Source organism: Penicillium mononematosum, assembly GCF_028829835.1.
Source record: "Penicillium mononematosum strain IBT 11891 chromosome Unknown utg000005l:1.0-9366267.0:1.0-9372171.0, whole genome shotgun sequence".
Classification (NCBI taxonomy): domain Eukaryota; kingdom Fungi; phylum Ascomycota; class Eurotiomycetes; order Eurotiales; family Aspergillaceae; genus Penicillium; species Penicillium mononematosum.
In genome coordinates, this window is record NW_026643275.1 from 6,378,511 (window position 1) to 6,404,807 (window position 26,297).

General features: G+C 50.5%; 9 protein-coding genes across 9 annotated transcripts; 5 read left to right on the forward strand and 4 right to left on the reverse strand.

Moving 5' to 3' along the window:
* Positions 1-535: 535 nt before the first annotated feature.
* Positions 536-1,349, forward strand: N7519_010598 (TRAPP subunit TRS20; the record flags this gene model as incomplete). Its single annotated transcript, XM_057297371.1, has 2 exons — positions 536-813; positions 983-1,349. The coding sequence occupies 2 exons, from the start codon at positions 536-538 to the stop codon at positions 1,347-1,349; spliced, it is 645 nt and encodes a 214-aa protein (XP_057145253.1).
* Positions 1,350-1,801: 452 nt separating this feature from the next.
* On the reverse strand, positions 1,802-3,145 carry N7519_010599 (cysteine hydrolase family protein; the record flags this gene model as incomplete). Its single annotated transcript, XM_057297372.1, has 4 exons — positions 1,802-2,304; positions 2,358-2,489; positions 2,547-2,971; positions 3,036-3,145. 4 exons carry the CDS (start codon positions 3,143-3,145, stop codon positions 1,802-1,804), a joined length of 1,170 nt encoding a protein of 389 aa, XP_057145254.1.
* Positions 3,146-4,083: 938 nt separating this feature from the next.
* nde1 (nuclear distribution protein NudE) lies at positions 4,084-5,935 on the forward strand (the record flags this gene model as incomplete). The annotated part of the gene is made up of 3 exons (XM_057297373.1): positions 4,084-4,320; positions 4,377-4,493; positions 4,547-5,935. The coding sequence occupies 3 exons, from the start codon at positions 4,084-4,086 to the stop codon at positions 5,933-5,935; spliced, it is 1,743 nt and encodes a 580-aa protein (XP_057145255.1).
* Positions 5,936-7,633: 1,698 nt separating this feature from the next.
* On the forward strand, positions 7,634-14,604 carry N7519_010601 (acetyl-CoA carboxylase ACC1; the record flags this gene model as incomplete). Its single annotated transcript, XM_057297374.1, has 4 exons — positions 7,634-7,780; positions 7,861-8,126; positions 8,197-11,168; positions 11,198-14,604. 4 exons carry the CDS (start codon positions 7,634-7,636, stop codon positions 14,602-14,604), a joined length of 6,792 nt encoding a protein of 2,263 aa, XP_057145256.1.
* An 861-nt stretch (positions 14,605-15,465) lies between these two features.
* On the reverse strand, positions 15,466-15,896 carry N7519_010602 (uncharacterized protein; the record flags this gene model as incomplete). Its single annotated transcript, XM_057297375.1, has 2 exons — positions 15,466-15,747; positions 15,819-15,896. The coding sequence occupies 2 exons, from the start codon at positions 15,894-15,896 to the stop codon at positions 15,466-15,468; spliced, it is 360 nt and encodes a 119-aa protein (XP_057145257.1).
* A 794-nt stretch (positions 15,897-16,690) lies between these two features.
* mfs56 (uncharacterized protein) lies at positions 16,691-18,572 on the forward strand (the record flags this gene model as incomplete). The annotated part of the gene is made up of 4 exons (XM_057297376.1): positions 16,691-16,752; positions 16,899-16,969; positions 17,017-17,934; positions 17,995-18,572. The coding sequence occupies 4 exons, from the start codon at positions 16,691-16,693 to the stop codon at positions 18,570-18,572; spliced, it is 1,629 nt and encodes a 542-aa protein (XP_057145258.1).
* Positions 18,573-18,735: 163 nt separating this feature from the next.
* N7519_010604 (putative glyoxalase family protein) lies at positions 18,736-19,250 on the reverse strand (the record flags this gene model as incomplete). Its single annotated transcript, XM_057297377.1, has 3 exons — positions 18,736-18,812; positions 18,867-19,063; positions 19,117-19,250. 3 exons carry the CDS (start codon positions 19,248-19,250, stop codon positions 18,736-18,738), a joined length of 408 nt encoding a protein of 135 aa, XP_057145259.1.
* A 1,448-nt stretch (positions 19,251-20,698) lies between these two features.
* Positions 20,699-23,385, forward strand: N7519_010605 (uncharacterized protein; the record flags this gene model as incomplete). The annotated part of the gene is made up of 3 exons (XM_057297378.1): positions 20,699-20,714; positions 21,546-22,963; positions 23,029-23,385. The coding sequence occupies 3 exons, from the start codon at positions 20,699-20,701 to the stop codon at positions 23,383-23,385; spliced, it is 1,791 nt and encodes a 596-aa protein (XP_057145260.1).
* Positions 23,386-24,472: 1,087 nt separating this feature from the next.
* N7519_010606 (uncharacterized protein) lies at positions 24,473-25,671 on the reverse strand (the record flags this gene model as incomplete). Its single annotated transcript, XM_057297379.1, has 3 exons — positions 24,473-24,611; positions 24,663-25,298; positions 25,370-25,671. The coding sequence occupies 3 exons, from the start codon at positions 25,669-25,671 to the stop codon at positions 24,473-24,475; spliced, it is 1,077 nt and encodes a 358-aa protein (XP_057145261.1).
* Positions 25,672-26,297: the final 626 nt, after the last annotated feature.

Here is a 26,297-nt window from a genome sequence, read left to right on the forward strand (position 1 = left end):
AGGGCTTTGTGTACTCGGAATAATAGCAATGGCACTGGTGTGTTTGGCAGGGGGTGCTTGTCGAGATCAAAAGTTGCGACAGCGATCGACCGCGATAAAGCCCTGGCTGGTTATCAGTCAATCACGTGCTGGTGGCTTTTGCGGGGAGATCGGAGTATTTGAGCATTGAAGTGTACATACATGTACCAAGCACAAGGTAATATTGGCTAGTTCATTAAGAGCTGTTGATTAAATTTGAATAGAATATGTATACTTTGAGCTGATTGTATTGCTACCCGCAGGTATATCATCAATACTGTTATAGCAAATTTAGTTCTAGCTTTCAGTTGCAAAGATATATAATAGCTGAGGGCCGGTTTTGGACAAGATATCATACACAAGAATCTTTGAGACAGCGTGAATGCAAATTTGAACTACATCAAAAGTCCAGAAATTCACATTCTTAGACAAGATCTTCCGACTTTCAAGTCGACATCAAAAAGCATAGTTATACACCACCTCCGCCTGGATAAGCTCATTTCTTATCGGCCACGTGATGGCGGCCGCTAGTAAAGCCGCAATCCCCAGCTCCTCGGCCGTCCTTGGGTCCATCTCCACCCTGAATAATCCCAGTTTGCTCAAAATGTCCTATTACTTTACCATCCTATCACCCACCGATACGCCTTTGTTCAACATCGCCTTTGGTACATCGAAAGGGGGTGGTGATGGCATTGCCCGCTTCCGCTTCCCGGAGACAGCGCAGTACATGAACCAGTTCATCATCCACTCAAGTCTGGACATATTGGAAGAAGCGCAATGGACCAATGGCGGAATGTGAGTTTAATAAGCTATTTCATATTTGAGTGTATTCTGCAAACTGGCTCGAATCCCTGAGCTTGAGTTCCTGAGAGCCCATATGAACACAAGAAAACCCCCGGCCCAATAACACATGCTTCATACCCCGCATCAAACCTCCAATCCCAAATCTAACATTGCGCAAAAGGTACCTGAAGCATATCGATACCTACCCACCGGCAGCAGCCTACATCACGGCCTTCCTCACTCCAAGTGGCGCCCGCTTCCTCCTCCTCCACCAACCCCCGAATCTCCCCTCTTCAACCAGCAGCAGCAGCGGCCTCGGTTCCTCCTCACTGCTAGGCACAGCAGGATCCACCACACGCGCCTCGTCCAGCTCCATCGCCGCAAACCCGACCTCCCCGCAGACCGAAGAGGCCGTACGCCAGTTTATGAACGAGGTATACGAGAACTATGTCAAGACGGCGATGAGTCCGTTCTATAAACAGGGAATGGAGATCAAGAGTCCTGTTTTCAGAACGCGGGTTACTGCTGCAGGGAAAAAATGGCTGTAGTCCGGCTGTCTCTTGTGGTTTGAGTTCGTGAGCGTGGCGTTTTAGGGCATGTATTCTTTGGGGGTTGATTCTTTCTCTGTACATATTGCATTGTTCTGACTTCAATGTTGCTCTGCATAATAGAGAAAACAAGTTTTCAAGTCAACGACCTTGTCTAGTGTGTAATGTAATACAAACAAAACGCTTGTTATTCCTGATTATTTAACACGACAAATTGAAAAACTATTGTTCTGCGCTTAAAGTAGTTGCCAGAAAATGACACAAGTTGGGATCAATGAAGTCCCTGGCCCGCTAAAACCCAAACAAAGAAGAAGCTCGAAGAAGAAAAGCAACGAGTATGCGCACTGCAGTATCTCAACAGAAAAGAGATAACTCCAGTCCCAAACGCCGGGGAAATCCTTCCAATCCCAGTGTCCAAAGCCAACCAACCCGCTAAAACAAATAGTACATACTTAGACGGTCATCTGAGGAGCCAGCTTCTTCATGGTGACGGTTTTGAAATTATCGACAGCGTGGATGACATCTTCCAACTTGGCAACAGTGCCGAAGATTCCGCCTTCCATTTTGATGGATTGCATGGTGCCCAGATGCAGCGACGGCTCCGCAGCCGCAGTACCGTCATCCAAAACGACACAGTCGAAGCCACGGTCATTAGCCTCGCGCATTGTCGTCGAGACGCAGACGTCGGTGGTCACACCTGCGATTACGAGGTTTTTCACCCCTTTGTTGCGAAGGAGAAGCTCAAAGTCGGTGTGTGCAAAGGCACCTCGGCCGGGCTTGTCGATGACAGGCTCACCGGGAAGAGGATACAATTCGTCAACAGTGTCATGGCCCAGTTCGCCACGGATAAGCAGGCGGCCCATAGGGCCGGGGGAGCCAATACCCAAGCCGGACGCGTTGTTACGGGACCGGTATGCCTCGCGACTCGAGAGAGTAGATAGATCGGGTCGGTGTCCTGAAATGAGTTAGTAAAAACATGCTACGAGTTAAGAACGAGACACTAAGTACCCTCGCGAGTATGATACACTGGGAAACCCCCAGAGCGGAAAGCATGAAGCAATCTTTGCAGGCGGGGAATCAAAGCCTGCGCAGCAGAAATATCATATCCCTGATATCCCATGTATCCTTCGGGCAGACAGACTACGAGAAAATCAGCCAGATGGTCCACTGATGGTGGTAATAGTCCGAAATACTCACAGTCTTTTTGCATGTCAATTATCACAAGTGCAGTGGTGTATGGGGTGAACGAAGCGTCATGGGGCCAATCGTATGGGACGGCTGGCAGCTGGCCCTTGCGGACCTTGTGGTGAGGCACCTGTCGCGGCTTCTCGACAATAGGACCATGATTGTGGGCCGCATTTAGCACCGTCAGGGTCCAGATACCTGGAGAGCCTGCTGCAACTAGCATGAAAGGACAATCCATCAACCGCGAGGTTCTGCGGCGCTTGCGCGTTTCCTCAGTCAGACCGTTCCGTGGCCGATAGTGGCCGCCACGATCACAACGCAGCCATACCTTGGCGGTGCGGCCGGGTTTCTTCTCTGTGGGCGTGCTTGACGACTTAACGACCACATTGTAACCATGTTCCTTGCCATGGTCCTGGACCGCGGCGAGAAGAGTTGCTCTGTAGACATAAATTGTTGATATTGGTCCTACTAAGCAAGGGGCGATGAGGGCGGAGAACTTACTTGTCAGGGTATGTTCCCTCCGGAGGGGGAACCAATTGCATTGCCAGCTCCGGAATGTCTTGAAGGTCGCTGGGCGCATCGTCAAGGTTGAGATCGGTCGAGTCTGCCATGGTGATAGATCGAGTTGGGCCTTAGCCTCACTGAAGGGGATCTATCTAAGGACGGAAACTGTAAGTTCAGATGTCATACCATCATCCCACGTTTAGCCGATGCGCCTCAAACCTGGGGTAGACAGATGGAGCTTGCGAGTAATCGGGGGTAAACAAGTGCGTGGAAGCAAACAGGATGATCAGCGATCTTAAGAACGCGTGCGTGGGCATAACATCCAGAGTAGCACCTGGAGGCAACAAACACCTGTTCTTCGAGCTTGGAAGCTCACAGGAGGTTCTGGAGCAAATATTTTAAGGTAGACAAAGCTACTTACCTCTCCGACTTGATTGCTCTAGAGACCTAAAGACTGGAGACTGGGGACTGCTGAGGTCCAGATCACGGGCTGAGGTCGATCAGGATCACTTTCAGCTCCAAATGAGGTTAGCTCCACATTGATGCCTTAGAGTGCCCGGGGGCAGAAGGTTTCTGCCTTAACGCACCAAAAGAGCGGTGGGTGGCTGAGCCCAGATCTGCCAAATGAGGACTAGCGCATCTACCGGCCCCCCCCCCTGACGACCGAAACAACAACATCGGTTTCTCCCAGCCCGATCTAATCTAACCCGCTTTTCGACACGAGGCGGGTCGAAGGTAACCCAGCTTTGCACATCTGAGCTTGCCACATCCCTGGATCTTTTCTTCCTTTCTGTAGAGGGACACATTATCAGGTACCGCGATCAATCCCTTGCGTCACCGCCTCGGCGAGGGGCTCTTATCAAAACGCACGGTTGTTTACATCGGGCCACCACACAGCATATGAGTCTTTGAGAGGGGCTGGCGTGATCTGCAGGGCAAGACAGGCTGGTGTACAGTCTCTGGTGACTTTCGCCAGTTTTGGACGACACTCGTCGTCCAGACATCTTCTTTGCGACCGGTCCTGTGGGTGCCCAACGCGAGAAAGATGCCGGCCGTCGATGAGTCAACTTCCGAACGGAAGCATACGAGCAGCTCTTACAGAGATGAACTGGCTCATTACAAAGCCCAGTATGAGCTACTTGAGGCGGAGCTTGCGGACTTCCAGTCCTCCAGCCGGGAGCTGGAGACTGAGATGGAGAAGGACATTGAAGCTTCGGAGAAGCGGGAGCGGCAGCTGAAGGAAAAGCTCGATACGATGCGATATGAAGTCGACGAGTGGAAGGTAAGGGATCATGCCCATTGCTCACCACTGTGCGGGCGCTAACATTGTGCTGGTAGAGCAAATACAAGCAGTCGAAAACCGAAGGCAACTCTGTGCAGAACAACCTGCAGAAAGAGATTACCACACTGCGGGAAGCGAACCGCACTTTGCAGCTCAAGCTTCGAGATATTGAAGTTGCCAACGATGACTACGAGCGCCAAGCCCGGAACACCACCTCGTCCTGGAGGACATGGAGTCCAAATACAACATAGGCATCGAGCGCCAGGTCTTGCTAGAGGAGGAGATAAGAAGTGGGGAGCAGGAACGGGAGCAGCTGCGCATTGACAACCAGCGTCTCCGGGATGAGCTGTCGGATCTGAAGATTGAGACCGAGATCATCCAGGAGAAGCTTCGAAATACCGAAGGGCATGGGATGCGCCGGCGCAAGCCGACTCCTCTGTACCATCGCAGCCCCGCGACTCCACAGAGTTTGGAGATCTTTGACCGTTCGCCTGGCACCGCTACATCTTCCCCAGTATTTGCCACGCCCCCCGCTAAATCATCCCTTGCGTCGTCTACCGCTACTCCACCTTCGCCCCCTATCTCCGAGTCGTCTGTGAACATGCGCAAGTCGATCAACGCTCACTCAAACTCCACGCCTACATTCCCTCGACAGAGAGCCGCTGGCGCGGATCCGGTGAACTCTAGAACCCTTCACGCACGGACTCAACCGCGCACCACTCATTCACGAACCCCATCTCTCGCTTACAGCAATGGCGCATATAGCACCGGCAATGGCAACAGCAGCGGAAATGGTCGGTCGACTCCCTCTATGTCGATCTCGTCTCGTAACAGTTTGACGAGAATGAACACCTCGCGACCACCAGGGCTTCCCAAGTCTGGCTCACTGTTCCAGATACGTGGCCTGATTGGTAAGATGCAGAAGCTCGAAGAGCGCGTTCAATCAGCCAAATCGCGACTTCCCGCCCCATCCGACACCTCTTCTCGCGGATCTCCTCGCTCAGGGTCTGTGATCAGCGACACCCCCATTGTGCCCTCGTCGATCACTGTTCGCAGGGATTCTCGAAAGCGGCTGAGTAATAGTAGCCTTGGTTCCTCGGCGCGGGATAGTGAAAGTACTCCATCTTACCCCCCACAGGGTCGCCAGTCATTTGGCCGGACAGGCGAGAGCCGCCCGAGCAGCCGAACTAGTTACTCTAGCCGCAGCTCCTTCAGCCAGAGTGTGCACTCGGGTGTCCCCGCAAATGCCCGGCCGGAAAGCCGTTCGAGTCGTCCGGGGGCCAAAACGCCACTGGGTCACTACTCGACGAACCCTATGACAGAGGGACGGCGACCTCGCTCATCTCTCAGCAATCATGCCGGCCAACTTCCTAACATTGCTGGCATGTCACTCATCGATGAGGACCAAGACATTACAACGCCAACAACCTCCCAAATCTCCCAGGAAATCCAACGCCCATCTGTGACTACTACTCCCACGCCCATAGTGAAGAAGCGAACCATTAGTGGCATCCCGGCTCCCCGGAGCTTTAAGACCAGCATCGGACCTGGTACCATGCCGCCGCCGCCGCCAAACAGGAAGACCCAAGTCAGCGACCTGGGAGAGACCTTTTAATTCATCCTTTTCGCCTTTAGTATTTATGGAATTTGGATTTGGGGTTTAGTGAACGGGTGGTGGTGTGCTAAGGTTATTTTCCAACGTTTGTTTTACATACTTCCAAGATTGACTTTGATCGACTGCATTCTACAAGAGGAGTGAGGGGGTTTTCCCTGCAGACCGCTCTGGTCACATCCCTTCCTGTATAGTTTTGCACGTTGACATGTCTTGGACCAGCTAGGCCTGGTTCATTTTGTGCGATCGTCCCCAGTGGATTCTGGGGATGCCCTAAGCTGTGTCTCAGCGATTGTCTTTTCATTCAAGATCCAATAATACCCATGATGTTATGCTCCAAATCATAGTGTTATATGATATACTACAACATAGGTTGACAAGTCTATTTCCAGGGTTTGATGTAGAGTTGAGTTGTGATCCATGGTTTTGGGAATAACGGGTTGGGAGACAACATACATGGTCATGGATATGATTGGTCTATGGGCATTTTTTCTGTACGCAATTTATGCCAACCTTGGAAAGCTGATCATGTTGAATTATGCAAGTTGGCCGAATTGGGATAGCGCGTGCGCCATTCTCAGATTGGCAATTGGCGTGGAGTATATTTTGATTATGTTCTCCGTACTCCGTATAGAATTCTAGACTGTATCATTGACAATTCCAAGGTTGCCTTTAAAGGTTGAAGATTGATGGGAGTACATACAGTAAGTTTAAACAATTTGACTTTTAAATTCCAATTTTTCTAACAATGGTATTGCTATTAAATTTCGAAAGAGGAAGAGAAAGAAACTCGCTCTCCGAAGCCGAATTTCTGACCGAATCGGGCGTCGAAATGTGCCGGGACCCGTGGGGAAGTATCAGCTTACGGGCAATATGTGTGAGGCTACGGAGTACATACTCCTTAGAGAGTACGGAGTTCGGAGTTTATCTACCTAGATGAGATATCTCCCTCTCCATATTTGGTAATAACTATAATAGCAAAGATTGGATTTCTTCAATGTTCGATTCTTTACTCCGTATTTCTATAAAAAATAAAAATAAGAAGAAAAAAGGAAAAAAGCAGAAGTGGTGAGCAACAGATTGTAGTGGAACCTGGCCCAACAAAGCCAGGAAGTTGGGGGAGCCCGTTCCTGGGAAAAGTACCTCTCCATACTGTTAACTATGGTTAGGTACATGTGTCCTCGACCATTTAGGGGAATCCATCACGGCCAGTTGGGATCATCTCCACTTCGGTGGGACCTCCAGAAAATCATCTTCTCAGCAATTTTTCCCCTGGACTTTTTTTTATATTATTGAACTTGAACTTCTGAATCTCTTCAATTTCTAGATTCAATTTTACATAGAATTTCTGTTCGGGTTTTGGTGGTTCCCGGTGAGTCTTACCTCGTACCTTTATTTTTTTTTTTTCTTATCCGTTTGCGAACTCGCCCTGCAGACCAATTCCGCATTTGACATCTTCAAGCCAAGTTCTCCAATTGCACATGCTGACCTGGCCTTTCTTCCCCTCCAGAGTTCTTTTCTGACGCTTACTCTTCTCCCCCTTCCTCTCTCCATCTTACCTTTTTCTACCCATATCCACCACTCGGGCTCTTTCCGCCACTTCCAGCATTGTACATTACTTTTTAATCAGCGCTGTTGTATACCGCGCGAGAACAGAACTTCAATTCCTACAAGGGAGTCTGACCTGCGATAATCGACATCATGGGTAGCACAATGGGCAACAGCTCGGCTGTCACCAAACATGACATCCCCTCACATTTCATCGGTGGCAACGCCCTCGAATCAGCACCTCCTAGCGCCGTGAAGGACTTCGTGGCCGCCCACGATGGTCACTCTGTCATCACATCGGTAAGTGGGAAATCGAAAGAACAGCCGTGATTGCGGGCGAAAAAAAGGGAAAATCGGACGTGGAACTGACTTGTTCCTAGGTGCTTATTGCCAACAACGGTATCGCCGCTGTCAAAGAGATTCGCTCAGTGCGGAAATGGGCTTACGAGACCTTCGGCAACGAGCGGGCTATCCAATTCACTGTGATGGCCACGCCCGAAGATTTGACCGCCAACGCCGACTATATTCGCATGGCCGACCAATACGTCGAGGTTCCCGGTGGAACCAATAATAATAATTATGCCAACGTCGAGTTGATTGTCGATGTTGCGGAGCGGATGGATGTGCACGCCGTGTGGGCAGGATGGTAAGTGGTTTGGAGATACTGCGGAGGGAAAAAGAAAGAGAGGGACGAAATGCTGATGCTCATTTTGTAGGGGCCACGCCTCCGAAAACCCTCGGTTACCCGAATCTCTTGCTGCGTCGCCGAAAAAGATCATCTTCATTGGACCTCCAGCTTCGGCCATGCGCTCGCTTGGTGACAAGATTTCCTCTACCATTGTTGCACAGCACGCCGGTGTGCCTTGTATTCCCTGGTCTGGAACCGGTGTGGACGCCGTGAAGCTCGATGAGAACGGTATCGTGACAGTCGAGGACGAGGTCTATAACCAGGGTTGCACCTTTTCGCCGGAAGAGGGTTTGGCGAAGGCTAAGGAGATTGGTTTCCCTGTTATGGTCAAGGCCTCTGAAGGTGGTGGTGGTAAGGGTATCCGAAAGGTCGAAAACGAGGAAGATTTCCCGGCCTTGTACAATGCCGCCGCCAACGAGATTCCGGGATCGCCTATCTTCATCATGAAGCTGGCTGGCAACGCTCGCCATCTCGAGGTGCAGTTGCTGGCTGATCAGTACGGCAACAACATTTCCCTTTTCGGTCGTGATTGTTCCGTTCAGCGTCGTCACCAGAAGATTATCGAGGAGGCCCCTGTGACTATTGCGAAACAGCCCACCTTCCAGGCCATGGAGCGCGCTGCCGTGAGCCTTGGAAAGTTGGTCGGATACGTTTCGGCCGGAACCGTCGAGTACCTCTACTCGCACTCCGATGACAAGTTCTACTTCCTCGAGTTGAACCCTCGTCTGCAGGTCGAGCATCCCACCACTGAGATGGTGTCGGGAGTCAACTTGCCCGCCGCCCAGCTCCAGATTGCTATGGGTATCCCTCTGCACCGCATTCGCGACATTCGCCTCCTTTACGGCGTCGACCCCAACACCTCCGCCGACATTGACTTCGACTTCTCCAAGGAGGAGAGCTTCCAGACCCAGCGTCGTCCTCAGCCCAAGGGTCACACCACTGCCTGCCGTATCACCTCCGAAGATCCTGGCGAGGGATTCAAGCCTTCCAGCGGTACCATGCACGAGCTGAACTTCCGCAGTTCGTCAAACGTTTGGGGTTACTTCTCTGTCGGTACTGCTGGTGGTATCCACAGCTTCTCCGACAGTCAATTCGGTCACATTTTCGCCTACGGCGAGAACCGATCCGCTTCGCGCAAGCACATGGTCGTTGCTTTGAAGGAATTGAGCATTCGTGGTGATTTCCGAACCACTGTCGAATACCTGATTAAGCTCCTCGAAACCCCCGCTTTCGAGGACAACACCATCACCACTGGATGGCTCGACCAGCTTATCTCTAACAAGCTGACTGCTGAGCGCCCTGATCAGATCGTCGCCATCATTTGTGGTGCCGTCACCAAGGCCCACCTCGCTAGCGAGGCTGGTATCGAGGAGTACCGCAATGGTCTAGGAAAGGGTCAGGTCCCGTCCAAGGAGATCCTGAAGACTGTTTTCCCGGTTGACTTCATCTACGAAGGTGAGCGTTACAAGTTCACCGCCACTCGTGCCAGCTTGGACAGCTACCACCTCTTCATCAACGGCTCCAAGTGCTCAGTCGGTGTTCGCGCCCTGGCTGATGGTGGCTTGCTGGTTCTGCTCAGCGGCCGCAGTCACAACGTCTACTGGAAGGAGGAGGCTGCTGCCACCCGTCTCAGCGTTGACGGCAAGACCTGCCTCTTGGAGCAGGAGAACGATCCTACCCAGCTCCGTTCTCCTTCCCCCGGTAAGCTTGTCAAGTTCACCGTCGAGAATGGAGAGCACGTTCGATCTGGACAGTCTTACGCCGAAGTTGAGGTTATGAAGATGTACATGCCCCTCATCGCAAAGGAGGATGGTATCGTGCAGCTCATTAAGCAGCCCGGTGCCACTCTGGAGGCTGGTGACATCCTCGGTATCCTCGCCCTGGATGACCCCTCCCGCGTCAAGCACGCGCAGCCCTTCACTGGTCAGCTGCCCGAGCTTGGCTCGCCTACCGTCCTTGGTAACAAGCCCTCCCAGCGCTTCTTCCTTCTCCACAGCATTCTGGAGAACATTCTTCGCGGTTTCGACAACCAGGTGATCATGGGTACCACTTTGAAGGATCTTGTTGAGGTGCTGCGCAACCCTGACCTTCCCTACGGAGAGTGGAATGCGCAGTCCTCTGCGCTGCACTCTCGCATCCCTCAGAGGCTGGATGCTCAGCTCCAGAACGTGGTCGATCGTGCCAAGGCCCGCAAAGCCGAGTTCCCTGCCAAGCAGCTCCAGAAGGCCATCGTTCGCTTCATCGAGGAGAACATCGGTCCTGCCGAGGCTGAGATGCTCAAGACCACCCTCTTGCCCCTGGTTCAGGTCATCAACAAGTACATGGATGGTTTGAAGTCCAACGAGTATAATGTTTTCATTGGCTTGCTGGAGCAGTACTACGACGTCGAGAAGCTGTTTTCCACCCATAACCTCCGCGACGAGGATGTCATTCTCAAGCTCCGTGAGGAGAACAAGGACGACATTACCGGCATTGTCCACACTGTGCTCTCCCACAGCCGCATCGGTTCGAAGAACAACCTGGTCCTGGCTATTTTGGACATGTACCGCCCCAACCAGCCCCACCTGGAGAATGTCGGCAAGTACTTCAAGCCTATCCTCAAGAAGTTGACCGAGCTCGAGTCTCGTTCTTCCGCCAAGGTCACTCTCAAGGCCCGCGAGGTTCTTATTCAGTGCGCTATGCCATCTCTGGATGAGCGCCTGTCGCAAATGGAGCACATTCTGCGGTCTTCCGTTGTTGAGTCTCGCTACGGCGAGACCGGATGGGAGCACCGTGAGCCTTCCTTGGATGTCTTGAAGGAGGTTGTTGACTCGAAGTACACTGTTTTCGATGTCCTTCCTCGCTTCTTCGTCCACGCTGACCCCTGGGTCACCCTCGCCTCCCTGGAAGTTTACGTTCGTCGTGCCTACCGCGCATACACTCTCAAGAGCATCGACTACAATGCCTCCACTGAGCAGCCTTTCCTGTCTTGGGACTTCACCCTTGGCAAGCTTGGCCAGCGTGAGTTCGGTGTTCTTAACTCCACCCAGCCCTCCGCCCGGGCACTCCCATTGCGGAGGTCAACCCGTTCAAGCGGATCAACTCCATCGGCGACATGTCCCTCTTTGTGAGCGACGCTGCCAGTGACCCCGTTCGCAAGGGTGTTATCATCCCCGTGCAGTACCTGGAGGATGCTGAGGAGATCCTCTCCAAGGCTCTTGAGGTCTTCCCTCTCGGCGGCTCGAACGCCAAGCGCCCCAGTGAGCAGGGCCTCATTGCTACCCTCGAAGGCAAGCGTCGTCCCGCCCCTAAGCCCGTGAGTGACAGCGAGCTCACTGGAGTGTGCAACATTGCCATTCGCGATATCGAGGACATGGAAGATGCAGAGCTTGTTGCACAGATGAAGCAGCTGCTCGCCGACAACAAGGATGAGCTCCTCGCCCGCCGTATTCGCCGTGTTACCTTCATCTGCGGCAAGCAAGGTGTCTACCCCGGTTACTTCACCTTCCGTGGTCCCAACTACGAGGAGGATCTGAGTATCCGCCACAGCGAGCCAGCTCTTGCCTTCCAGCTGGAACTCGGCCGTCTGTCCAAGTTCAACATCAAGCCCGTCTTCACCGAGAACCGTAACATCCACGTCTACGAGGCTATTGGCAAGGGCCCCGAGAATGACAAGGCTATTGACAAGCGCTACTTCGTTCGTGCTGTGGTCCGTCCCGGCCGTCTACGTGACGATATCCCCACCGCTGAGTACTTGATCTCGGAGGCCGACCGCCTCATGAACGACATCCTGGATGCCCTGGAGATCATTGGTAACAACAACTCTGACCTGAACCACATCTTCATCAACTTCTCTCCCGTATTCAACCTCCAGCCCGTCGATGTCGAGCAAGCCCTGGCCGGTTTCCTCGATCGCTTCGGCCGCCGTCTGTGGCGCCTCCGTGTCACCGGCGCAGAGATCCGCATCCTCTGCACCGACCCGGCTACCGGTATGCCCTACCCCCTGCGTGTGATTATCAGCAACACCTACGGTTTCATCATCAACGTCGAGCTGTACATTGAGCGCAAGTCCGAGAAGGGCGAGTGGATCTTCCAAAGCATTGGTGGTACCGCCAAGCTGGGCTCCATGCATTTGCGCCCTGTCTCCACCCCCTACCCTACCAAGGAGTGGCTGCAGCCCAAGCGCTACAAGGCTCACTTGATGGGAACTCAGTACGTGTACGATTTCCCCGAGCTTTTCCGCCAGGCCTTCCAGAACAGCTGGACCAAGATCGCCGAGAAGATTCCTTCCTTGTACGAGAAGCGCCCTCCCGTTGGAGAGTGCATTGACTACAGCGAGCTGGTCTTGGATGACACCGACAACCTTGTTGAAGTGTCTCGCGAGCCCGGTACCAACACTCACGGTATGGTTGGTTGGATCATCACTGCCCGTACTCCAGAGTACCCGCGCGGCAGACGCTTCATCATTGTCGCCAACGACATCACCTTCCAGATTGGTTCCTTCGGTCCTCAGGAAGACAAGTTCTTCCACAAGTGCACTGAGCTTGCCCGCAAGCTGGGTATTCCCCGTATCTACTTGTCTGCTAACTCCGGTGCGCGCATCGGTGTTGCGGATGAGCTGATCCCCTTCTTCTCGGTTGCCTGGAACAACCCGGAGAAGCCCGAGGCCGGCTTCAAGTACCTTTACCTCACTCCCGAGGTCAAGAAGCGATTCGATGCCAGCAAGAAGAAGGAGGTCATCACCGAGCCCATCAACGATGACGGTGAGGAGCGCCACAAGATCACCACCGTCATCGGTGCGAAGGACGGCCTTGGTGTTGAGTGTCTGAAGGGTTCTGGTCTCATTGCCGGTGCTACCTCCAAGGCTTACGAGGACATCTTCACCATCACTCTCGTTACCTGCCGCTCTGTCGGTATCGGTGCCTACCTTGTGCGTCTCGGCCAGCGTGCCATCCAGGTTGAAGGCCAGCCCATCATCCTCACTGGTGCCCCTGCCATCAACAAGCTGCTTGGTCGCGAGGTTTACACCTCCAACCTTCAGCTTGGTGGCACCCAGATCATGTACAAGAACGGTGTTTCTCACATGACTGCCAACGACGACTTCGCGGGTGTTGAGAAGATTGTCGAGTGGATGTCTTTCGTCCCTGACAAGAAGAATGCTCCTATCCCCATTCGCCCCTGGTCGGACACCTGGGACCGTGACGTTGCCTACTTTCCACCTCCCAAGCAGACTTATGATGTCAGATGGCTCATCGGTGGTAAGGAGGACGTTGACGGCTTCCTTCCTGGTCTGTTCGACAAGGGCTCCTTCGAGGAGGCCCTTGGTGGCTGGGCTCGCACCGTCGTTGTCGGTCGTGCCCGTCTTGGTGGTATCCCCATGGGTGTGATCGCCGTCGAGACCCGCTCGGTGGAGAACGTCACTCCTGCCGATCCTGCCAACCCCGACTCCATGGAGATGATCGCCACTGAGGCTGGCGGTGTCTGGTACCCCAACTCGGCCTACAAGACCGCCCAGGCTCTGCGCGACTTCAACAACGGCGAGCAGCTGCCCGTCATGATCCTGGCTAACTGGAGAGGATTCTCCGGTGGCCAGCGTGACATGTACAACGAGGTCCTCAAGTACGGTTCGTACATCGTCGACGCTCTCGTCAAGTACGAGCAGCCCATCTTCGTGTACATTCCTCCCCACGGCGAGCTCCGCGGTGGATCTTGGGTCGTCGTTGACCCCACCATCAACCCCGACCAGATGGAGATGTATGCCGACGAAGATTCCCGCGGTGGTGTCCTCGAGCCCGAGGGTATGGTGAACATCAAGTACCGCCGCGAGAAGCAGCTGGACACTATGGCCCGTCTGGACGCGACATACGGCGAGCTCCGCCGCTCCCTGGCCGACACCTCCCTTACCAACGAGCAGCTCAGCGAGGTCAAGGCGAAGATGGCCGCCCGCGAGGAGCAGCTCCTGCCCGTGTACATGCAGATTGCGCTGCAATTCGCCGACCTGCACGACCGCGCCGGCCGCATGCAAGCCAAGGACACTATCCGCAAGCCTCTGCAGTGGGTCAACTCCCGTCGCTTCTTCTACTGGCGTCTGCGTCGCCGTCTCAGCGAAGAGACCATCGTCAAGCGCATGGTCGCCGCCTCGGCGCCCGCAGCCTCTGGCGTCAGCGCTACCGGCGAATCCCTGCGCACTGCCCACCTCCGCACCCTGCACGCCTGGACTGGACTGCTGGATGAGGAGCTCGAGCACGATGACCACAAGGTCGCTACTTGGTACGAGGAGAACAAGAAGGTTGTGCAGAGCAAGGTTGAGTCGCTGCGCACTGATGGCGTTGCGTCTGAGGTTGCTCAGCTGCTTATTGGGAACAAGGAGGGTGGTCTGCGCGGTGTGCAGCAGGTGCTTTCCATGTTGCCTGTTGAGGAACGTGAGAATGTGCTGAAGTACCTTGGTTCCGCTTAGATCCGTTTGCATATGTTTTGCACAGAAGCATCTATTATGACTTGATGGCTTTTTTCTTCTCTTTTTCTGTTATATTTTGTTACAGATTTCATGGTGGTTTTTTTTTTTTTCGTTTTGGACCCTGTTATATACGACTACAGTGTTGATATTCATTTTTAATATCCAATACAATATTCAATAAGATCAATTTCATGAATACTAGAAAGAAATGAAGTAAACAGTAAGCTATGCAATATGATTCCAGAGCTATACATAAGAAACTCGACCCTCAACACATCCCGGCATAACCCCCGCGACTATAGAATTTCTTCCAGCCACCTTTCTGACCCGTCCAATCTCGTCGCAGCTCGCGCTCACGTTCTCGAACTCTTCTGCTATGTGATCGGCTGTGCGCCTTGCTCTTATGTTTAGGCTCTTCTGATTTTGAGGGACAGGGCTCTGATTTGGCGAAAAGGCCTTTAAACCGGGCAAACATCTTAAGGCTGAGTGTGGTCTGATACCTGTCGATGATATCATGTTAGCTAGAGCTAATAGGTAGAATGTGGGTGTCCGAGGTAGAATATGCTTTAAGGGAATTTGGCTTTACCTAGGAGTGATTCATGTGAAGCGCATACGGGGTAGTTGATGTGTTGACGTTGACGTTGATGTTCTGGTTGAGGGGAGTCAGCTGTTCATGTCGGGCGTAGGTGGAGCTACTAACAAGACTAACAAGACTAACAAGACTAACAAGACTATCCTCTTGGCATGGACTGTGTTCATCTATCTCATCTTTATAGTCTATTAAACTAGGAACCAGGACAAAGGTATACAAGCATGCCTTTCCTATATAACACACTACATACAAGGACAAACAAAGACCAGTTAACTATGACTATGCAACTTCTTCATCCGAACCTCCTTCCAAGCCTGAACGCCAACGATCCCCAATATCATGATGAAGAGAGAAATCAAGATAAACGTCTTCGCAACCATGGCACATGCTTTCTGGGAACTCGCACGTCTTTCTCTGGCCTCCCGCTTTCTATCACATTCTGCACAGTGGAGGTGTTGACCCGGCTCAATAGCTGTGGGAATGGTACAAAGGGGTTGACCCTGTTCCAGGTCTTGGTTTTCATTGATGTCTGTTTGACCGACCATGGCATACTATGTATTCATTTAGATCAGTATGCTGACGGGATCATCTATGGTCTCTAGGGTCTTTGTAGATTACTTACGCCGTTCTGTGAGCTGGAAGGTTGGTGGAATAGGTCCTCGTAGGCGGGGGCGGGTTCTGTAGGTGTTGAATTGCCCATTGTGAATGGTGTGTGAGTATGTATGTTGTATTCTTGTGATGTGAGATTGGAGAGGACTTGGATGTTGAATGACATTGATCAATGTACTTCGTCTGACATGTCAGGTGGGGGCTAGGCAGCATCGTACATCGGACAATTCCAATTCGTCGGATTTGCCCTGGACAAGCCATAAGGTGTTATATTTAAGATAGGAGATACCAGATGAAAGGCCGCTCTAGTAATTATATAGAATACAAACCTGCCTAATGTAGTTATCTCGTCGGTGAAATGTAGCAATATTTCATCTATTTCTTTGAGGCTTAGAATGTATGGAGCCATATTTTTACGCCTCGATGGGATATAGAAAAATCACCGAAAACTGTGTGGGAAACTACATTTGTTCTGAATAAAATAATAGTTACTTATAAGTTGCAATGTTATGCAATGCTGAAAATTGGATATCGCACAGGTTTCCCGATACGGACAGCAGTGTGGGGACTTCAAATGTTTTCATACAAGGCCAACAGACCAAACTCGAAATTAGCAATAATCCTATAGCCCATCGCAGTGATTACCTACATAGGTATTCATGAAGATATCGCAAAGGTCTCTCAAACCGGCTCCATCTCAGCCAGTGCAGAGGCTTAGACTGCACGCTAAACCCAAGTTGAATCCAATATCGGGCTCATTTGATGCTTAGCGGTTTTTTTCCCCTTCTATTACTTCGTCGAAGAGGAAGGCTAGGGGTATAAAGATGATTCACTCTCCCAGGGCTTTGTGGCAACCACTTCTCATTTCCATATCCCTTCGCACTCATGATTGTGATATACAAGAAAATCAAGAAACGCAATGAGCGGAAACGCTTGAATTCTGCAGTGTCAAATACAGACAATGCAATCGAATTAAACCCAACGGTCAATCCACAGCTTGACGGAAAGAAAAAGAAAACCCTCTCCCCGAACAAATTGCCGAGAAGAGACGAAGAAATGTCTACCGTTGGAAGATCATCCTGGGCCTATTCAGTCCATACTGCCTACAAGCCCTAGATACAACGATCATAGCCTCAGCTCTACCATTCATCGCAGAGGATTTCAGTACGTACCACACAATCCTCAATGATACTCCCCAACTAACCACCCAGACCAAATCAAACAACTAAACTGGATAATCTCCGTCTTCAACCTCACATCAGCCGCCTTCCTCTTCTTCTGGGCCCAGCTAACCGACCTCTTCGGCCGCCACATCATCCTCCAATCCGCAATCTTCATAATGATGATCGGCTCCGCAGTCTGCACCGGCGCCCCAACATCATCATTCAGCGTCCTCCTCCTCGGCCGGGCTCTCCAAGGCATCGGGGCCGCAGGCGTCAACATCTCCATCCGCACCATCCTCGCCGACCGCGTCTCCCTCGCCGAATACGCAGTCAACTGGACCGTTTTCGCCCTCGTCTCCGGCATCGGATTCAGCATCGGGCCCGTGATAGGCGGGTATCTGACGCAGGCGTCGTGGCGCTGGTGTTTCGCGATCAATCTTCCCATCGCAGTTGTCGCAATGGTTGTTGTCGTTCTCGTTCTGCGGACGGAGTTACAGGGTCCGCAGACTATCCCCGAAATAGAAGACAGAGGTATCTCGACTCGGTCTGGTCGGTTCCTTGCCAGAATATCGACTATCGACTACGGTGGCCAGATGCTCTTCCTTTGGGGATTTGGTCTGCTTATTCTCGCTTTGACGTGGGCGGGTGGTACGTACTCGTGGAGATCCGTCGCCGTCCTCGCGCCCATGGTTATCGGTGCTGTTCTGGCCATTGCTTGGGTCGTCTATGAGCGCTGTATGGTGCCTGGCGCGTTAATGGCACGGGTCCTCCCGCGTCAAAAGGCTATGGTGCCGTGGGAATTACTGAGACAGCGCGATATCGGCTTGTTGTTTCTGATTAATTTCTCGATCGGGATAGCCATGTTTGCCGTTATGTATTTTATGGATATATACTTTACGCTCGTGGAAGGGAGGAGCTCTAGCGATGCTGGTATCGCTCTGCTATTTTTCCTTCCTGGTCTTGCTGGTATGTATACCCCTCTATCTATATTTACCTATATGGAACGGAGCTGACTGACTCAACCAGCTGGACTTTACATGGCAATGTTCTCCTCGAACGTCTGGCCCCGACAAACCTTCCCAGCCCTCTTTCTGGGCAGTATAACGTCTGCTGTAGGGATGACTGTGCTGGCATGGGGCGTGCAAGCAGGCAGAACAAACCTCATCTACGGCATGATGGCGCTAGTTGGACACGGGGTCGGGATGAGAATGAACCCGGCGTCTATGCATGGATTGGCGTATTTCCCTACTATGACGGCGCAGATTACGTGTCTTGCTTCGTTTGCGGTTCCGTTTGGGGGACTGTTGGGATTGACTATTATGTCGACGGTGTTTACGAATAAGAGTGGGGTTGGGCAGACAGATGCTAAAGATGGTGTTATGTGGGCTTTTATTGCCATGATGCCGGTTATGTGGCTGTCTGTTTTGATTACTACTTTCCTTGGGAATGTGTGGATCTTGAAGGAGGGGGGTCATGAGGTTGTTAATGGTTCTTATCTTTGGGGTTTGGTATTTGGGAGGGATATTGTGAGAGAACGGAGGGATTGGGGGAGGAGGTGGGGGATGTTGAGGGGATTGTTTAGAGAGATTATATACAGGGCTTGAACTTATAGACTGATATAATGATATAAAGCAATGACAACCCTAGACGCAAAAACAATGCATTCATGTTATCTCCTCTGGGTGACTCCATTGAAAGTGTTGACATTGGACCATTTCTCTTTGATACCATCAAAACCATAAACTCGATTCAAACCAACAAAAATATTTACATAGTAAACTCAAGCAAGTTCCCACCATAATCCCGAGCGAAGAACCGAGTGGGATACTCTTTCCCTTGAGTCCCTATAGCGCAATAATCAGCAAATAGTCACACTTGGTGTATCAAACATCTCTCACCAGAGTTAGTCTCGCCAGGCTTATCAGCAGCCATTGGAGCCGCAGGACCACCCCTTAGATGATGGTTATAGATACTTGCTTTAATCTCCTCTAGTTCCTCACGGGAAGACAGCTTGAAGCATGGGTGTCGGCTAGATTGGGGATCCGTTGCGCCGAAAGTAATATGCACTTGCTGTCCACTAGAACCAATGTCGAACCTATGATGATATTAGAATTGTATTTCTGAGAAATAGCTCGCTACGGCTCTCACCATAAGATCGTCCCCTTCTGGAGTTCCGGTACCGGTGCTGAGGTGAGGCCGAGGGTGGTCCCGTAGAACTCCTCGGCTTGTTCTAATGTATCTTGCGGGATGGTGAGGTTGATATGGGCGATTCCGGAGATCATGATGTATGATAGAGGATATATGTATGTGCGTTTGTGTTTGAGCAAGATGAGTCGGTATATATTCGAGCGCGGGAATAAGTTTCCGGGTCGGATGGAACAACAAATAGTATGGCGGCAAATACACGATGTGGATGTCTTGCTGGCTTACTGAATGGTGCGATATTCAGTAAATCCTTGGAAACGTATCCGATGAATTCCCCGTGGTAATTGTCCGAACTAAATAGGTTCAACGTTGCCCCTCATGAGGGGAGACTAAGCTAGGTCGGCTTTAGCCGACGCTCGGTTGCTTTCAGTCCCCGGTATTTTCATTAAGACGTTATCCTAGCTATTCCAGTCTTCTTGTTTGTTCTTGAAAATATTCCCAAGGCCATCCTCGTCCGGGGGACGTCGCCAAGGTAGCGTGTGCGTGCAGGCTATGTTTCACAGACATGGGTGATGCTAGCGTTGAAGCAGTCCGATCGAACCGGATGCTTCACTTTGTTTAAGGCATATCTCCGAAACTCGAGATGTGTAACTTGGAAAATACGAATGGTGGACATGCTGTTGTGGCAGTTTTCCTTAGTGTGTAACTACTGGGCAATATGAACATTATCATTTGATACAAGCTTTATGAGATTCATAGAGGACAATTTCGAGCGAAATAGTCATCTATGATAATCTCCACTGTCTTCTCGGCAACCATCGTCAGAGAAGCTGGCTCTTCTATAGCATTGAGAGTTAATTACGATTTTCAATGAATTAGGTCACGGCAAGCGAAATTAACACTAGCAATGTTGAATTTATATATACTAATGCTTGAGAAGGCTCGGAAGATCCAGTTATGCGATGTTCCACGGACATTGAACAGTTGCAGATTTCGTTGAAGCTCCCAGCAAATTGCTAGAATATTGATGTTGGATCCTTGAATGTATCCAGATGCTTAGTTGCCACTATTCCTAAGTCTCCGACAAACAATGGTCTTCTACTCTTGTGCAGCCTCCTGGGCCGAGAAGCAAGCTATTATTCCCATCTCCAGTATGTTTTACCGCCAATTATATAGAGGAGAATGCTGGTTATTAACCCATCTCCTAGTACCCGTATATTGGCAGCTCACCTTTGGTTTTCCAATTTCCACTCCAATCCAATGAGCCGTGATGCTGGTCTCCGGTACAGGAAAATGATACTAGCACCAGAGGAAGTCAAAATGAGATGATGGCCCTCGGGACATTCTTGGGGAGGTCGCCCACACTTGACGCATATCTTCGAGGTCTTGGCGCTCGTGAGTGAAGCACCGTTGAGAAATATGGGACTGAGTACTTCATTCACCGTGCAATGGATTTCGACGAGGAGAAATGGGCTAATGCGTTCAAGGAAAGGTCGACTATAGGAGGGGCATCGTGGTGACATGAAGTAACGAACGGAGTCGGTAGAAAGGGAAACAAGCAGCACCTACTCAACAAGGCCCAGAAATGGCTTCATCCGGTCGTAGATATAGAAACTTGTCGCCACCATCGAGGCCGTTTTCATATAGCCGATGGTTAGTCTAACGTAAGAGATCCTCTGACTTCTCTCTCGAGGTAGATACGTTGGATTGCCTCCGAAATTTCTGAGTGAGTACCAACGCACTTGCAACTTGGACTAGTCGTTGAAGTATATCGATTGGGTATAAAACTGCTTGGGCAACTATCCCAGCGACTGCACATTCCTCAACCTTGGAGGGCATTATGATCTGATCATTGCCTTAAGATATCTTACATACTTGCTCAAGTCAGACGGCCATCTTCTGTTACAAGAGCTTGGAGTCCAACTGGTAAGCACGTGAGCTTTCTAAACCTAGTTCTGTCATATTGGAAACCTCCAAGGTTTGGTACTTCATAACAGCTGCAGTGATAGAGACCAACTGCTACTGCGAACATTATTTATGTATATAGTGTCTCTAGATGTTAATAAGCAAATCAGACAGCAATATAACAACCAACAAGGGTGTGATTCTTGAATTAACTTCCTGACCCTATAAGCTCTATGATATGTGGTTGTCATCTGCTCCGCAACTAGGAAAAGTATATAAAGACCTAAGAGACGGTATATAACTATATCTTTCCATAAATACCCTGTCTCCTTTTCGTGACCCTGGACCTCGGGAGGGTATTTGTCTCTACGGATTCAAAAATGGCTACGTCATCGCATATACGGTGGAGAACGACAAAATATTGTGAACCCCCACCTCTCTAATTTGCTTTCTGCAACAACTCTTATCTCTGAAAATATGACCGCCATCTCACCAATGGCGGACCCCCCTCACTGTCCTGCCCCCAGAGATTGTCCTGCAAATCTTGCACTTCACCCCCGTCTCCGCCCTTGCGTCCCTGACCGCGGCCTCTAAGGCTTGGCACCAATTTATCGACGTCACCCACCAAGACGCTATTTACACATCCGAAGCCAAAACCGCCCAGCCGATTGGAGGTAGCCGCGATTTCTCCTTCCTCTCCGATGCCCACAGCTATGGCAAAGTATTCGAGGGCACAGAATCATGGAAAGACCTGTGCAAGCGCCAAACACTGCTGGCTCGCAATTGGGCCAAGCCACATCCAGTCAGCCAGGAATCGGTCCTACAAATTGGCAATGATCCGGTTTGGCGATTCCGTGCCGATTTCAAGCGCCGCTTTTTCATTTCCACTTCCCATGCTGGCGGGTTGAATGTCACTGATATGGACACGGGCCTTTTACTTTGGCAACTCCCTTCGGTGCTGGACACCGACGGAGATGGAGTTCGCCCCCATGCACACTTGGAATATCAGGATGGAATGGCCGTGTTCGATAGTGAAGGAGACTCGCTCGAGGTTTGGCAGGCGGACCATGAAGGTGCAAAACGTGGAGAGTTCCGGCGCATCGCTACCTTGAACCATAATTGCCAGACGAGAGGGTTCCAATTGTCCTACTGGACTCTCTGCGTTGTTTCCAACGAGGGCCAGGGTTTCGTGTACGATATGACACAGCGACCTCCTAAGTTGACAACACACCTGAAGATCGAGGGAGGTGGTATTGGCCATCTGGACCAAAGTGAAGACATCGTGATTTATTCCATGGGAGCAAAGGGCTATTTTGCCTACAATAAGGAGTCTGGTGCATTCTTAGGCACGTTAAAACCGTCGCCGACGACAGAAAAATACCACATCCTTCCTCCCAAAGCCGCCTCTACTTCTACAAGTGCAGCACTAGCAGGCGCAGCGCGAATTGGCCCAACACCTCAACCCCTTCCCCCCGGGGCTTTCCGAAAAGATTGTTTGGTACCAATTGAGGTCGCCAAAGGTCCACTATCGCCACCAGATGACCCAACTCATGTCCGGCATGGGGAGGATGAATGGGGGGCGGGAATGTTGAACGGCGATCTTTTCGTGGGCTTCTCTCGCGCTGGTCGTGTCTTTATATGCTCCGACTTCCGCAAGGCTCTCCGCGACGAAGCTAGTCTCGCAGCGAACAGCTCCATTTTGGAATGCGAATCAGACGGGTCAAGCTTTGACCTTGGTGGCTGGTTATCGATCCGCAACCACCGTATAATGTTCGAAATTCAAGATCGAATCTATGTCGTCGCCCTTGATGACGACAACAAGGTTCAAAATGTGGAAAACCCTGCGCGTGCCTCGTACTCGCTGCTCACCAGTTCCGCGCCGCAGCTTGCTGTGCCGATTAGTTACATGGCGTTGGCTGATGATGCTATTATGACTACCTACACCGTGAGTTCCGCTTTGACAAATATACCAAAGAAATACAAGTACAGCAGCTGACATCAGAAACGCAGACCCTCGGCTGGCGAGACTCCAATGTTCCAGGTGCCGTACCTCCACCGCAAGGCAGAGAGCTTCCTCGTGTCTTCCCTACAAAAGTCATCCGTATCCTCAGCCTGGCTCCTAACCTCTCCACCAAATCATCTGCTTCCGGTGACACGGATAAGCCTTCAACCGCGGATAACGGGAGCCTTGGCGCTTCCGGTCCACATTTGCCATCTGCAGACGCCTGGCGCACACAGGCTGGGTTATTACAGCTTCTTAGCATGCTTGGCGAAGAGGTGGAGTCTGACCAGAGCGACGGGGAAGACGAATGGGAGAGTATGAATGAGGATGAAGAGGATGAAGAGGAAGAAGAAGATGAAAATTAGTACGAGCACCCGCATATGCTTGCCGTTGATTAGCCTGATGCTCACTGGTGGAGGTTTTGGGTTTCAGTGCCTTGTCACCTCTGACACCGAGGACCATGCACTCCCCGCTAATTTGCTGCAGTTAATCATGTCACTGATGGCTTTTCTCTCAGGCGGTAGATTGTAGCATCCTCAAACTTGGAGCTACGAAATAGATGAAAGAAATGGGACCCTATGACACGGGTGATAGACAACCCAAAAGCCGCTCCAATTTCAATACACCAAAACAACTTTTTCGGCGAATAATATCTCTATTAGGAGAACAACGCAGTGAAACGCTAGGAAAATGAAGTGGTAGAGCATAATCAAAAATACCTAGACATCCTACATAGTTATTATCACCAAATGTGGGTAATGATACAAACACAGGGTAGAACTACGAATCATCATTGAAGAATGTCTCTTTCGTCCAATGCAATGAATAACATAGAGGACACTTAAGACTACCTAGTAGTAATGTGATGACCTTGGAATATCTTGAAATATCTTTTTCGGGTAAGGTTATGTTAAGTGAGTCACATCAAGCGGGTTCATCGTAGAACAAGGTGTGGCTGTTGTGTGTATTCCAACGTACACTGTCTGTGTAAATTGTGGATATGCCTTTAGATTCAAAAACACAGAATATATCTGGCTTCTATAGAACTTAAAAAGTTAATACCCAGTCAGTGACAGCATTAGATTTGGCATATGTCTTTCACTTCACTTATAGAACTAGTGGCGGTTGAAGACAACCATTTAATAATATACATATATGATATGGAGAGGAGATTGATTGATAAATCTACTAGTACAGAGGAACAAAGACATAAATACACAATGAAGGTATGCTCATACCAACTCTGGCCTTGTACAGATGGATGTGGAAATCAGGATGTTTTCTTCAAGCTCAAATTGGATTCCCACTCAAACAAATACTCTTTTGGGCATTTAAATTCCCCAGACAACCCATGTAACCGGATCATTTAGCCCCAAGACGAAAGATATAGCTTTGGACATTGCCCCTCTTCCCCAACACACCCTAATCTGACACATCATCTTTGTGATGATTTTACTCCACCTGACGGCGGATGTAAACAACCAGGTCAGACCTGAAGGGAGCAAGTCTGGTATCATGCAAATCCCAGAACCCGTAGCAGTCATATTCATTGTAAACCATGTTCTGCACGCGAGCGGAGTTGGGGTTATGGCTAAGAGAGACAGTCAGTAAGAAGTGAATACAGTATCAGGATCAAACTAACCATCCGGGGTGTGACTTAGCCACGACTGAATCCCAAATTAGCATAGCTGGCCGAGCAAAGTCATTAGTGATAGCCTTCAATGGAAGAGCTGGGCAACACGAAAATAAGATGCAGTCGTCGTCAATCTCCAGCAATGCCCGAGGGTCATCCAGGACTTTGCAGCCATGCTCTGCGAGGGCCCAAGTGTCAACAGCGGTGTAGTGAGGGTCCTGAGCATAGCATTTAATCCTCTCATCGGTGGTTTCCTCAATGTACTCCTTGACCGAGGTCATCACCGAGTGTTGTACCGCGCTGCGAAAGGTCCAATCATCATCATCAGGACCGAATTCCATCGATCCAGATGCGATACCGACAACTTTGGTAATTTTATGAGTGGCGACAAGTTTGAGAAGGGCTGTGAGATTCACCCATTCGGGTGTTTGTTTCCAGCACCCCAGCATAGTTTTGAGACACTCATCCACACCCACGGAGTTCTTAATGTACTCAGTCGATATGGGCAGCTTGGTGTCGCTTGCGCGTACGTTCATAAAATGCTCAATCTGCAACGGAAAGAAGGCTTCGACCAGTTTAATGTCCCCTGACTTCACTGAATCGGTGAGTTGCTCATAGCATAAATATCGGATCTTTGGTTCCATCCTGTTGTGGGGAGTATATGTTAGCGCGGTCATGTGCCAGAGAGCCCTGAAGAGACATTGTTAACGACTTACATTTCCCAGTCCTCGTTTTGCCTCGCTCCTAGAATAACTTGCCCGGTCCTCATTTCGTAATAGATACTTGAGCCACTGAGACCCTTGACCGAGACCAATTCCATTTGTCCATCCTTCATTCCGTTGCGCCAGCGATCCATTTGGTTAGAGACGCTCTCCAGATCTTTCTTTGTGAAGAAAGGCTTATCATCGTCATACCACGTCTTGAGAAGCTCCATGGCTCTGTCCAAGCTGCATGGCCAGTCGTTGAGGGGACGGGTGCCCAGTTCGGGACCTCTATGGAAGGTGTACAAATGATGCATCGTCATGAGTCCGGGAAGATGGCAGGACCGCTCCGAGGTACAATGAAAAGGAGGAATGAAAGACGAGATAAGAGTGTGGTGAAGATTGAAGATTCTTAGAAATGTTAAAGCTGTGAGAGAAGAATGAAAGACGAGATACGAAAATTGTGAGATTGAAGACCCTTGAGAAATGTGAAAGGCGAGAGAGAAGAATAAAATAGAGATGACTGAAAAGGCGAGAAAGAAAGAAAGAAAGAGAGAATATAGTAGAGATGAGGAACGGACGCGCTGGTACGAAGACAGACTCGATATCGCTGTTTACTCAAAGTCTGAAGTGAAGATGAGATGAAAATGACACTATTTTCGAAGTCGCGAGCCATAGGCTATTTCCTATCTTGGGCAAGAACATGAAAGGCGATATGCGAGAAAGTACTATAAATCTCTCCCTGCTATAATGATCCGGCTAATCCATTATAAAATCTATAGAAGTTATATAGAAATATAGGTCAGTTGGCTCTACGAGCGTAATTTATATTGAGCTACCTTTCAACCCATTGACAGTCTACAACGCTTTCTTCCTCTTTGTTCTCCATGAGGGATACTGAATTGCTCATAACAAGATGTGCACAAAGTGTATCAGATTACCT